The sequence below is a fragment of the Lepisosteus platostomus genome, chromosome 1 (genome assembly GCF_059453375.1).
Source record: "Lepisosteus platostomus isolate fLepPlt1 chromosome 1, fLepPlt1.hap1, whole genome shotgun sequence".
Classification (NCBI taxonomy): Eukaryota; Metazoa; Chordata; class Actinopteri; order Semionotiformes; family Lepisosteidae; genus Lepisosteus; species Lepisosteus platostomus.
Window position 1 is genome coordinate 70,103,200 of NC_142611.1, and position 12,639 is coordinate 70,115,838.

The following is a 12,639-nucleotide window of genomic DNA, read 5'->3' on the forward strand; positions in this document are numbered from 1 at the left end:
CAATCCAGCTGACATTCCAGTTTTGATGAAGTCTGTCTCCATGGTTTGGTCCAAAAATGGTCAAAGCATATTTTTTAAAACTACATTTATAACCTTCAGACTAGAAGAAAAATGAAGCTCAAGTATAACATTTTAAATAATACTTTACAATACCCTGTAGAGACTATTTGCCTGATGCATAAAACATATTAAATGTTGTATAGAAAATCGAACTATATAGAGTAATACAATATTTGCTCCATATGTATTTGCTGTATATGTAAACGTGGCACATAGCCTCTCTTTAATTGAATGGTTTCAATATTTTCTGTATTTTGCGACTATGCCGCATCTTTATTCACCTTTGTGGAGTAGGTATGGCCGTCTGTTCCACAAACCGGAGAAGGATGGACAAATGAACATTGCTTGCATTTTGAAGATCCTGGCTTCTGCGTAAGCACCCCTTCTTTCATACTGGATAAGAGAGAGAAAGAAATCAAAATCACTCTTGCCCATTTGACAAAGCTATTTCAGCACCTGCAAAGTTTATATTTTCGCATTACTTTTTATTTTTTTTACACAGTTGAGATGTAAGTTTCTGGCTAAGATGTTTGACAGCCCTTTTAATATTTACACAGCTAAGGAATACAAAGAATGATATAGCATTAGAATGTGTGACTTGAGTAGTTAAGAGTTTTACATTTAGTTACAGACATCGGTTCATAGGCAAATTTAACCGGCGAAAAAAATTACTCTGAACAATAAGTGAAAGACAGTGATACTAATGAAAAAAGTGGCTTCCGTGTATAGAAAGCAGGAAAGGAAAATATCAACTTCAAAATGTCATCCCGACTTAAGCAGATTGAAGTCAAAGAGGATTCTCAGAGGAGGTAAAAAGGGCAGGGCCTCTATAAAAATCTTAAGTCTTAAATCAAGAAGTATTGGTTTAAATATTGAGCAACGCTTGCTCTCTGAAATAAAAAGGATTTAGAAAATGAATAGAAGAGCAGGCAGGCCAGGATACTGTTGAAGGAGGACACAAAGAGTGGTATGCTGGGTAAGAGAATTCTGTCATGATGCAGAGCTGTACTTGGTGAACACTAGAGATGCCACTGGATTAAAAGTGTGAGCATGCATACTAAAAGAGAGACAGATGGTTTCTCTGTTTTATTTAATATTACCAGAAATGCGTCAGGTATGTTTTAATACCCAAGGCTGGAACACATGGTAGGCTAATTAGCTAAGTACTATACAGTACTTTGGCCAGGCTAAAAATAAGCTTATCATTTATTCTTGATAATTGAGTTCTTTTATAGGCTGTTGAATACTTTCCTCACATAAAATATTCAGGAAATGCTTTAGGAAGTCTGTTTACAACACTAGACTCACAAATAAAATTTTGTCATTTCCCTGCAGGACATGCAGATCATTCTTAACTTTGGCGACTTAAAATTCAAAGCTAGAGAGCTAGAATTTGTAATATGTAAGTTCGAGAAACTGACTGAAATAGCAAAGATCCTGTAGCCTCTAAAAGGAAAATACATTCTGGTGAAAACATTTTTTGGTGTGTGTGGTTCAGGAAAGTTCACTCTTTTTCTTGACTGATGTTCAGCTTGTTTTCAAGCAGTGCATTTTAACATGAAAAAATAAATAAAACCGAGATCTTAGGGGGCTCTGTTAGATGTAGTTTAAAAGGTTATCCATTTTTATTAGGGAGACTGAAAGAAAGCACATTCGTAGAAAAAAAAATGATTGCTAGAAATTGAAACAGGGTTTCAAAACACTTTTTCAACACCCACTTAAATGTCTGTCAGTATTGAGCAGAAATATCTACAGTACAGTATACTACTGGAGCACACTTCTATTAGGGGGTTATGAAAATCAGTTTAAACAGGCTATATACAGTACCAAAGAACCGACCTCACAGCTGTTTTTTTCTTCAATTAAAATGAATTAATTATGTAGCACATTATTGTTACAGGCTTTCAAACAAAAGCATCTTTGTTTCTTAAAATTATGAAACAACAATAAAAAATTGTTTTTATTTCTAATGTCAGAAAGATTTGTTCCCCATCAACCAGAATTAATAGGCCCTCATATTAAGAATGTTGACACTTTTTCACAACCAATGACACATTAACTGCAGCTTCTGAGGAAAAAAACAGAAAATACTTTTGAACTCAGGTTAACAGACTAATACGGACAAAATAACACTGTTATTGTCCAAAGTTACCCTGAGTGTCTGTTAATTGCGAATGTCTTTTGTTAGCTCATACTGTAAACACACTATTTTATGAGAAAAGAAGTATATATATATACACCATACAGTATATAGTTTTTAAATTGTTTGGCTTTTTTCTTAATAATTGCCATCAACACAATGACAATTGCTCCTTTTTGTTATAAATAAACAAGTTATTTAATGTGTTTTATACTGTAAAACATTTGTTAAAACGTACTGTACAAAACACAAACATCACCCACCACAGGCAACTGGCCTACTGTACCTTTATTGGGTACCATCAATATTCCTAATTTTGTGTAGTAGTTTTACCTTGATTTTTATGTTTTTATGTTTTTTTTTACATATTGTTTGCATTTCAGTTTAATTTTAAAATATTGTTTTGTAAAAAAAGCTAAGGCAGTCAAAACAGAAACAATACCCATGGTAAGCAATTTGCCTACCCCCTGTTACAAGCATGGTTATATCCACCATAACGACAGCCTCACTTTGTGAAGTTAACTTTCTTTACTTCAACTGCCTGTACTCCAAATAAGGGACAACAGGTAGAAGTCTGATACACAAACACATACAGTACAGCGTTACTCCATCTCAACACTAGTAAGCCCAGAGAGGAAACAAAACACATGTACAGTACAGTACTGTAGGTTCCTCCTATTTTCGTATACTCTAAAACATTTGCTCTACCCTACAGGGCATCACTGATATCCATGCCTTTTAGGTCTGTTTAAAGGTATGCTGTACCAAGGCTGTTATTTATTGTTTTATTATTTTATTGTGTCTGTATTGTGGGCAAGTTCAGCATTTCTGATTGTGCAGACCATATTCTCCTTCAGTGTTTTTTGCCCGTTAAATCTGAAGTCTGTTAAAGCGAAGATCGCTAAACCGAGAGTTTACTGTCTTGTGGATTTCAACATTTGAATTTGAATGTCCGACCATTTTTCTAAAAGTCTTCTCTCCTGCCCATGTTGTTACCCTGTATAGGACTGCACAATGCATTAGCTGTAATGCCAGGTAAACATTTATCCCTGAGCCGCTATCATATAGTTTATTTCCTATTTACAAGGAAAAATAACCAAGTCCTTAATCCTGATTTTGTTTGTGTTCAAAATCATTTGCCAAACAGACTGAGAGTACAATCAGTATAATTTGTTTGCAACTAAACTAGCTGTTCAGAATGAAGTGAAGTGACCCTTAATCTAATAATTTAATCTAATCTGTGTAAAATTAATAACTAAACAAAGTATGTAAAGACAGTAATTTAAATAAGGTGAAAGATAAGTCACCACTGACTGCTTTAAATTATATTAAACATCTTAATTATATATCTTTGGCTTAATTTAATCTCAAGAGTAAAAAATATTCTCCAAAACAGACAGATTTATAATTACAAAAACACTTAGATTTAAGTAATCAGAGGTTTTCTACAAATTACATGGAACAACAGTTCTTGAATTTACAGTGGTATCAAAGTATTCACCCCCCTTGGACCTTTTCACATTTTACAGTAGGGATTTTCACATTTGTGATTGGGATGTTTTGTCACTGTTTGACACAAACACTCTAAATCAAACTGAAAACAAGATTCTACAGAATGTCTACAACATTAATCAGGATTTATTTTATCATAAATATGAGTAAGCCAGTTCCAGAGGGAACCACGTTTTCCAAAACATGACATTACCTCTACCATTCTTCTGAATTTCTCTTACTCCAACACTCTCCTAACCCAACTTTGTAATGCTGAGAAAATTATAGTCTGGATTTTCCATTCTACAACAAGGTTTACAACTTGCTGTACACTGCTTTTGATTCTGTTGTCTCAGTCTCTGTGAACTGTGGATTTATATACCTTCACTCTGGTGCTTGTTGGTGGTTTCGCTGATAATTTCTTAGGGTTTTCCTTAACAGCTCTGATACTTTTTCTGTCATCAACAACAGATGTTTTTCTTGGCTGACCCAGTCTTGGCTGAATCACAATCATACTTACTGTATGGTTTCCTTCATCTTCAGAATATTACAAATCATTAACTTTGGTGAGTCCTGTTTTTATGGTGTGGTTCTGATTGACTTTTCCCTTTCTTTCAGCTTCAAAATTGCCTGACTTCAACAGAATTTGTTCAGTTTTCATTTTGACTTTCAAATACAGAACTGAAGTCAAGGCACTGCAGGTTGATAGGATGGTCACACATGTCAGCCAGCACTTTCACTCCTTCATTATAAAGCAGTTCCATGCTAGCATGTGAATTGACATGAAAAGGTTAAGGGGTCTGAGTGGACTTTATTTAAAAATAACATACTGAGGAGTTGTTTTTCATGAGAAATGATTGTTATTAGAGTTCATGCACAAATACTGCACCAGTTTAGACTTCAGAATCCCAATACTTTTGGAGAACACTGTACATTCATAGATTCATTCGCAGACGCATTGGTGGCCATTTTGAAACACCAATTAACCTGGCAATGTGTCTTTGCATTGTGGGAGGAAACCGGAGCTGTTCATCTCTTAAATATTTAAAATATCAATTTTGTTAGTGCAGCATATCCTACTTGGCCATTATTGAATAACCTTAAAGTACATGTTTGTAGTGTTATTAGTCACATACCAGTTTGTTATTGAAAACAGAGGTTTCAGGAATTCTTAGATTTTATAAATTCCATAAATCATAAAACACTACCAGCAAGAAGACATAAATACTTAATACTATTTTACAAAACCAGGTTTTCAATAATTTAATCTCTTAGTGTATAAAAGTGATAGTTTTTTAATAGTGAAATCTAACTTCACAATCACTGGTTATACAGGGAATCAAGCAGTGCACATAAAAAACATAGATGATAAGAAAATGATCATATATAGCATATATTAGTTAAATATAACAAGTAAAAATTGAGAGATTACATGGTTTTGCTGAAATACAACAAAAGATGACATTTCATAACTATTGATTCTAATGCTCAGATTTACACAGGTTATTATTTCAACACAGTTGTTCTGCTCTAGGTCACTGTGATGGACAGTTTTGTGTCAATTTTCAGTGATATGTTATCACAGCCATTACTCAACACCATCATGGTAGTATTATGAGATTTAAACACGCTTGTGTATTGGAAAATCGATGAAACAATAGATGTGCATGACAGATGACTGTCCTTTTTATCAAACCTGCAAGGAAATGTATTGTGATCCATAAGCACCATGCTGATGAGTGAAAATATGTACTGTTTCTTCCTCACAGTTCACATTTAATATACATTTTGTCTTATATACTAATATCTGAGAATATAAATCTAGATATTTTCCAGACACCCTTGCATTACAAGGGTAACTTTGAAAAGTATGTGAAAAAAAATTAGGCCATCTTGTAATCTGGCTATTGTTTTTGCCAGTTCAGACTGTAACAGTTTTAGTGCATTAAACCGGAGTAATTTACGCAAATTATCTGTTGAAGAGGTAGAAGAGAGACACAGTCCAATCAAAATTACTTGTGCTACGCTGCCAGATTTTCTTGGTCCAGAATCCAACATTATACACTCAAATCACTTCACAGACCCTTTTTTGCGATCCATTCACTTTCTTGGCAAGGAATTACAGTCCATTTCTTCCTGCCAAAATTTTAATAATTGGACTACACATGTAAAGATTGAAATGTAACCAAACAAGCAAATATTACAGAAGAATCAAGTGCAGAACATAATCTTAAATATGCCCTTTCTAATATATTTAAATTTACAGATGCTTTATAGAAAATATACACTGAGAGGCAATGTAAACAAATGAGTACTGGAACCAAAATCAAACAGGAGATTCGTTTTTAACTTTAAAATCTGAAGCACAGTGGAGGCAATGTCACAGCCTGAAGGACATGCATGGTTGCTTCTAGAACTGGGTCACTCGACTATTGATAATGTAACTAATGGCAGCAGAAAAATTAATTCAGAAGTTAACAAACATTTTGTCTGCTTATATAACAGCAAATGCTTCCAAACTTATTGGGTGATGCTTTATCATGCAGCATTACAACGGCCAAGGCAACTAAAGAGGTTCATCACAAGAAAAAAATGGAAACTCTTTGACTGAGGTTGAGTCAATATCAAGAAATAAGTCCAATTGAGCATGTATTTTATATGCTGAAGTAATAAAATGGAGGTGGAATATTCCCAAAGAATATGCAAAAGCTCAAAGTGGCTGCAGTAAAGGCTTCACAAAGCCTCTCAAGTGGACACACACAAGATTTCGTGGAGCATAATGGGCTGTAGACTTCATACAATTACTGCCAAAAAGGGATATGCAACCAAATACTGACTTTTACAGTCTGAAATGTACTATGAAATTTACTCATTTAAAGGTTTTGTGCCTCAAGACTTATAGATACTTGAAATCACTGGATTTAACATAAAGCATGTTGAAGTCATCCAGAATGCACAATAAAATTAATGAATAAATTAGTTACATAATTTCATATTCTTTATTGAGTAGATTTAAAGAAGCAGTAGATTAAATGAAGCTATCATCTCACTAATATCTAACACATCACAAATGCCACCTATCAACAATGTCTTCCAGAATTTGCTGATAAAACATCCGATTCATTGTTCTGTCAATGATGGGCAAGCCATCCAAGTTCTGAGATAGAAAAGTGGCCTCACACCAAGATACTTTCATCTCCGTGCTTAATAGAGTTCTTCTGTGGGGAGGCAGTGTTTGGTTTTTTGTTACACAAATAACTTTTCACTGTGGCCAAAAATTTCAACTTTTGATTCATTTGTCGAGAAAAGATTCTTCCAGTAGTACTGTAGATAGCTCTTTGGTGATGTTGAGATGGGTGGTAATGTTTTTATTAACGAGCAATGGTTTCTTCCTGGCTATCTACCCTGTGACTAACCCACTGGTTATTGGTTACTTGGCTATAAGTCTAAGAGAGCTCAAAGAAATCACAAAACAATATTGGCCAATCAAAACAATAGAGCAGAATTTCTTTCTGAAAGGTCTCTACTGAAAGAAAAAAAAAGTGAAAAATAAACAAAATAGGCAAACTGCAGTGTTCCCCAGGAAAGTTTAAAAAACAGGCCTAAAATTAGCCGTGCAGTGGAATAGCACATTAATAAGCTTACACCCAAAAAATCTAGACCAAATTAACTTGCTACTCCATAACCGCCAGATTAAATATTCTAAGATCCACATGTCCTTTCCTCTTGATGGACAGATAAGACTCCAGGCATGAGACATTTGTATTGTGTATTTGTAACGTCTGTTGCACAAAATGGTGACATAAATAACAAGGACAGCATTGTCCACATATACACCATCAATACAATATCAATATCAAAAGAGTTTTCATAATCTAACTATACATTGTGCTTTCCAATATCACCTAGACATCTGTGTAGTATCTCCAAAACATAGGAAAATGCTCTTCATGAGGGTTGTGAGAGTAAATATGATCGTATTACAAGAATGTAATGATGTGTTGAGGCCAAAACAGTTGCGTCTGACTGAGAGCTCACAAGCAAGGCTCAGGCAGTGGTGAGGTGGAAAACACCACAACAAAAGAAAAGAAGAGCCAAAAAAGAAAAAAAAGAGATACAGAAATAAACCCAACACTCAGGGCTCCAGAGCAGTAGTGGTAAGGTACGGGGAAAGTGCTGAAATAAGTAAGCAAGTGCAAAAAATGTTGAGAAAAAAGAAAACTGGCTTTAAGAAACTATGAGGTAGCAAACACTCAATAGCTCAGCTAATGACAGCCCGGAGTGAAGGGTGAGGTAAGAATTTAAGGGAAAGGAACTCCTAAAGAAATAATAAATTGCATTATTACATATATAAATACATTTCTTTTTGTGTTTTTGTACTAGTACACAAAATACAGAAGCTTACATCTTGATTTTACTGTGTAAGCCAGGGATGTATTAATGATTGCTCTTTGTTACTTCTATTTAGTTATATAATAAAGTCTTGAGACCCATCTGTAGGTGTGATAATTTATTAATTACTCTCATCAGGGGCTGTACAGTATGTATGGCACCGGTGCTCATTATTAATTTATAATCCTGAAGAGGGTTATATGAACTATCCTAAGGAATTTATTTGGTAGAACTGAAAAAAAGATGTTCTTAAAATGTTCCTAATGTTTACACATTACACATTTTGTACTTTTCAATTTGTGATAAATAAAAAGACACCTCTGACTTGATCATTTCTGCATTTTTGAGTTGTTTACTGCTTTTCTTTTTCACATAGACAGTCTTCTGCTGATGATCGATTTAACTGATCAGGTCTGGATGGCGCTTTTACAGCTGTAAAGAATTAACGTCAGTGGGGACCTTAGCCAAAATCATGGAGAGCTACACTGAAATCACAGAGTATTCAGTCTTTTTCATCCGTTTCATCCATTATTAATATTTTTAAGTATACTGTCATTTATTGTCTAAGTAACAGTCTGACCAACATAGGGATCTTATTGCTTTTAGTGAACTTGGAATGGAAAAAAGTAATTCCGAATGAGTTTATTCAAGTGACTATTTTGTCTCTTTCTGGCGCATATATTGATGAAACACATTTAAGTTTAAGTTTAAAGCGATAAAAGAGCAAACATCCATCTGGAACTGGTAGGTTTAAAATTTGGTCTTGTCCATATGTCCTGTCACAGCCTTAAATCTGCAATAGTGCCTGACAGGCTTAACAACACTGTCTGACAGACAACAGACAGACACTATTGCAGATGCAAGGTCCTTTCTGAAAACAAGGTCAGTAGAGCAGTTTAGATATTACTTTAATATCTGGCATATACAGTAGCTAAAGGTACATATGTTATTATATGTTCCTTTCTATATTATTAAATATAAATAATTTGCATATTTATATATGCAATATAGATATATATTATAGATTTTATGCACATATACTCTATATAATGTTCATTGATTAATTTGCACATTGGTATTTACAGTTTTTCCACAGTTTATTTCAAAGAACAGGAAAGCATATTGCAAAGCTGGCAACACAGTCACCATTGTAAGGAAACTGCATCATTGAAATGTGCTATAAAGGATTAACTTTACCCACAGCTCTAAAGGGATTGAGAATCTGATTCTAGATAAATGGATAGGCATGGTTAATCTAATCACAATTCAAATAAAAATAGCGGTCAATGTATATTTCACTGACTGTGAACACTTAATGGACACCAAAAGTCCAGTTAAACCAGTAACCTGCTGCTGAGTAGCAATAAAAACCCACAGACATATTGTCTCTCCTGGACCAGGATAAGGTATTTTTATTTCTGTACTTCCCAGAACTATCTCACATTTTTCTTGCATAACTACATTTTTTATATTTATGTGTAGTTTACAATTCCTAAATCCTTACTTTTTGACTATTTCCACATATATCGTTAGCAAATTTATCACAAATACACTGAAATATTCAGGAATTCTGTGAACTCTCTAGTTTACTCTCTAGTTTCTTAAAGTAAAGCTTGCATTATTCTAATTAATATTAACTTATTATTTCATTATACTGGGAGCCAAACCATTTAAATGCGATTCTAATTCTTTTCTATTGTCTCTACTGTTGTTTCTACTGTCTCTGCAGACAAAGACCGCAGTCTTGCTCTATGTGGTTTAGCATGCAATGCTGATGAACCCTAATAAAGGTGAAAGATCTGTCGGTGGCTCAGCACTGTAACATGTTAAGAACTAATTAACATTCATTCCCAATATATACCTGTATATGGAAGAGCAGTACTCCAAGCACAAGCTCTGTGGGGCTTCACTCCATACAATGATCAACCATGATGATCGAGCTCTTACTATTACTCTGTGTATCCTTTCCTGAAGCTAGTTTTCCTATTACATGATGTACCATTATTTCTCACAGCTTTAGGTTTAATAATGAGTCAATCTTGTCAAATGCTTTCTGGAAAATTCATAGTTTGCAAAAATCCAAATAAGAAGCAACAGGGAGAAAAATACACAAAATCACACATGCTTGCAACTTATTGCTCTCCCTGTATGATTGCGTATGAATAGTGTTGAAATTATTATTTCACATTTCATAAATGTACTGTATATGTTTGCAGATATGTATTAAAAGATAAGTGTTACTTATGTATGATTTAATGTAGGCATGGCATAATCCTAAAGATGGTAAAACAACTCCTTTGTACAGTGACTAGAAGTCTCTTCACCTTTTATAGCATATATTTATAGCATAGTCTCCAACATGCTATCTCTCTCAATTTAATTCTTTACTGCATTAAAACAAAATATAAGTTCAATATAACAGATGCAGTGTTTGCCACATTTTCCCATTTTGTATTTAGTTTTTATAATTATTTGTCAGAATTATTTTTGAAAATTTTCTCAAAATGATCATCAAAAGAAACGTATAAACTATATTTATATACTGTATATGTGTTAGAAAATAAAGGATGTTAATTTTGTTTAGACATTTTTGATTGATTAATGCTGAAAGACCAATACAATCGGGTGACTTTGAACATTGTATAAGTCAATTCTTTCAACTCATGAGTGGAAATTCAAAATTATTAAAAAATATATTTTATTTTGGTCATAAAAATAGCTAAAAAGATCTATTCAGATGCTCAGTAAATCATTTTCACACACATAAAAACACAAAAAATGAAAATGGCCTCTCTGCTAGTAAACTGGATAGGGCTAAGTAAATCAGACAGCTAACAAATTAACTAGTGTATGAAAAATGTTTTTTTACCTGTGTGTCATCCTTCTTTGACTAACGCAATTTGCTGTTTGGTAGTCCTGGGCCACACACACTTTATGACGGCTACATTTAACCTTTAAGCAGGGATCTCTGGTGGGGTCCAGAGCTAGAAATTTGATAAAAAGTGAGAGAAGTTAATGTATTTTTATTGTATGAAAGATGTTGCATTTTTTCTATATACAGTACATAACACCTTCATTATTTATAGGATTAAAAAACAAAAGGCAAGGAAGAATAAAATGACTTCCATAGGCTATACTACATAAATATTTTTTTTTACAATATCCTGTATTTTATTATCCTGTAATTAACTTTTTGTGCTTAACAGTTCCAGCATTCTATGGCAGCTTACTGCTGCATGCATATATTCTCCCAAATCAGTCAATTATTGAATGAAAACAGGTGTTTATAACTATCTTTAGTAGCACATGTTAATATCACACAGCTGAATACACCCAAGGGAAAAGTAACAGACCACTTATCTGCACAAGCCACTGATGGTTTACCTTGATGGGATAAAATATGCACATCTGACCATAGAATTGTAGAAGCTGTTTACACAAAATGCAAATATAATTCATATAAATTACCATGCATGTTTTTTCTACATTTTAATTCTAAGTCATTTGAATTTTATTTTTTCTCTAATAAATTAAACACTGAGCACAGAGATTTTGTCTGACACTAAATACTTACTGTATTGTATTACAGTATACTGACACTGGACACCTACAGTATTCATATCCTATTTTATAATAAAAATCCATATCATCACCATATTAAGAACAACATTTCCTGTAATAAAAGAACATACGTCACATGCTGTAGTATTAACTGGTATTTTCCCTCTCCAAAACCTATGAAAATATCACATTTCCGAAGGTAACATTTTATATTTACTCTTATTAATTGCCATCTATTGCACATACTGTACATTTGTTCACTATCATTCACGGTCAAGAGCGATTGTCTTTTACAAGCAAGAAGATAACTTAATAGTACAATATGGGTTCCACTATCTCTTGCTGGTTGAGCAGGTCTTTTCTTGGGAGGTATCTGGTTGTGCACTAAGTAATGGCAAGCTCTCTCCTTGACACTCTTGCTTTGTTTCCTTGTTCTTATTCTGACAACTTTTCAATTTCAAAGCTGGGCTTCTTCCTGGATATTCTTATTTTTTTCTGGTTCAGTTAAGGGCCAAAGTCTCCCAGGAGGTGATATTGATGTTATATTTCTTTATCTTTGCTTTTTCTCTTATCTGTGAAAAGCTCCTTCTGTAGTATCCTGGTGCGATTGCCTAGACGAAGCAAGGATAATAAGGGAGCAAGATGGCAGATGAACATATTTCTATTCTTGTAGTGACTTTTTGGGAGAGAACAAAGATGTTACTGCATTTCTCCTACCATGTGATACATAAAATTGTCCTCAAAAAGCTTGGGTAACATGACTCTAGTCCTTTTAAATTCATAATATGAACCACTGATCAATCAATGTTTAGAACAGCTAATTAATACAGGGTTAAATGTGTTGACTATAATACCTGGGTGAACAGGATCATGGTCAGTCTCAAACATAAGCATCATCATTCAGAAACTCGAAGACGTACTGAATTAAAGGAATGAATCAATGCATCATCAAACATACTCCATCCTTCCATCCATTTCCTAAGTGCACTTCCAAT

At 33.8% G+C, this 12,639-nt stretch overlaps 1 protein-coding gene across 2 annotated transcripts in view; it reads right to left on the reverse strand.

Annotated features, from left to right (window-relative positions):
* The window catches only part of spock3 (SPARC (osteonectin), cwcv and kazal like domains proteoglycan 3), a 114,057-nt gene that overhangs the window by 37,475 nt on the left and 63,943 nt on the right, over window positions 1-12,639 (reverse strand). The window contains exons 4-6 of one of the 2 annotated variants that reach the window (XM_088636202.1): window positions 11,468-11,512; window positions 10,953-11,067; window positions 342-453 (exon numbers count right to left, since the gene is read on the reverse strand). In XM_088636202.1, coding sequence (XP_088492328.1) covers window positions 342-453; window positions 10,953-11,067; window positions 11,468-11,512 — 272 coding nt within the window. The remainder of the gene's footprint in view (window positions 1-341; window positions 454-10,952; window positions 11,068-11,467; window positions 11,513-12,639) is intronic. The other variant, XM_088636212.1, reaches the window with a different exon arrangement.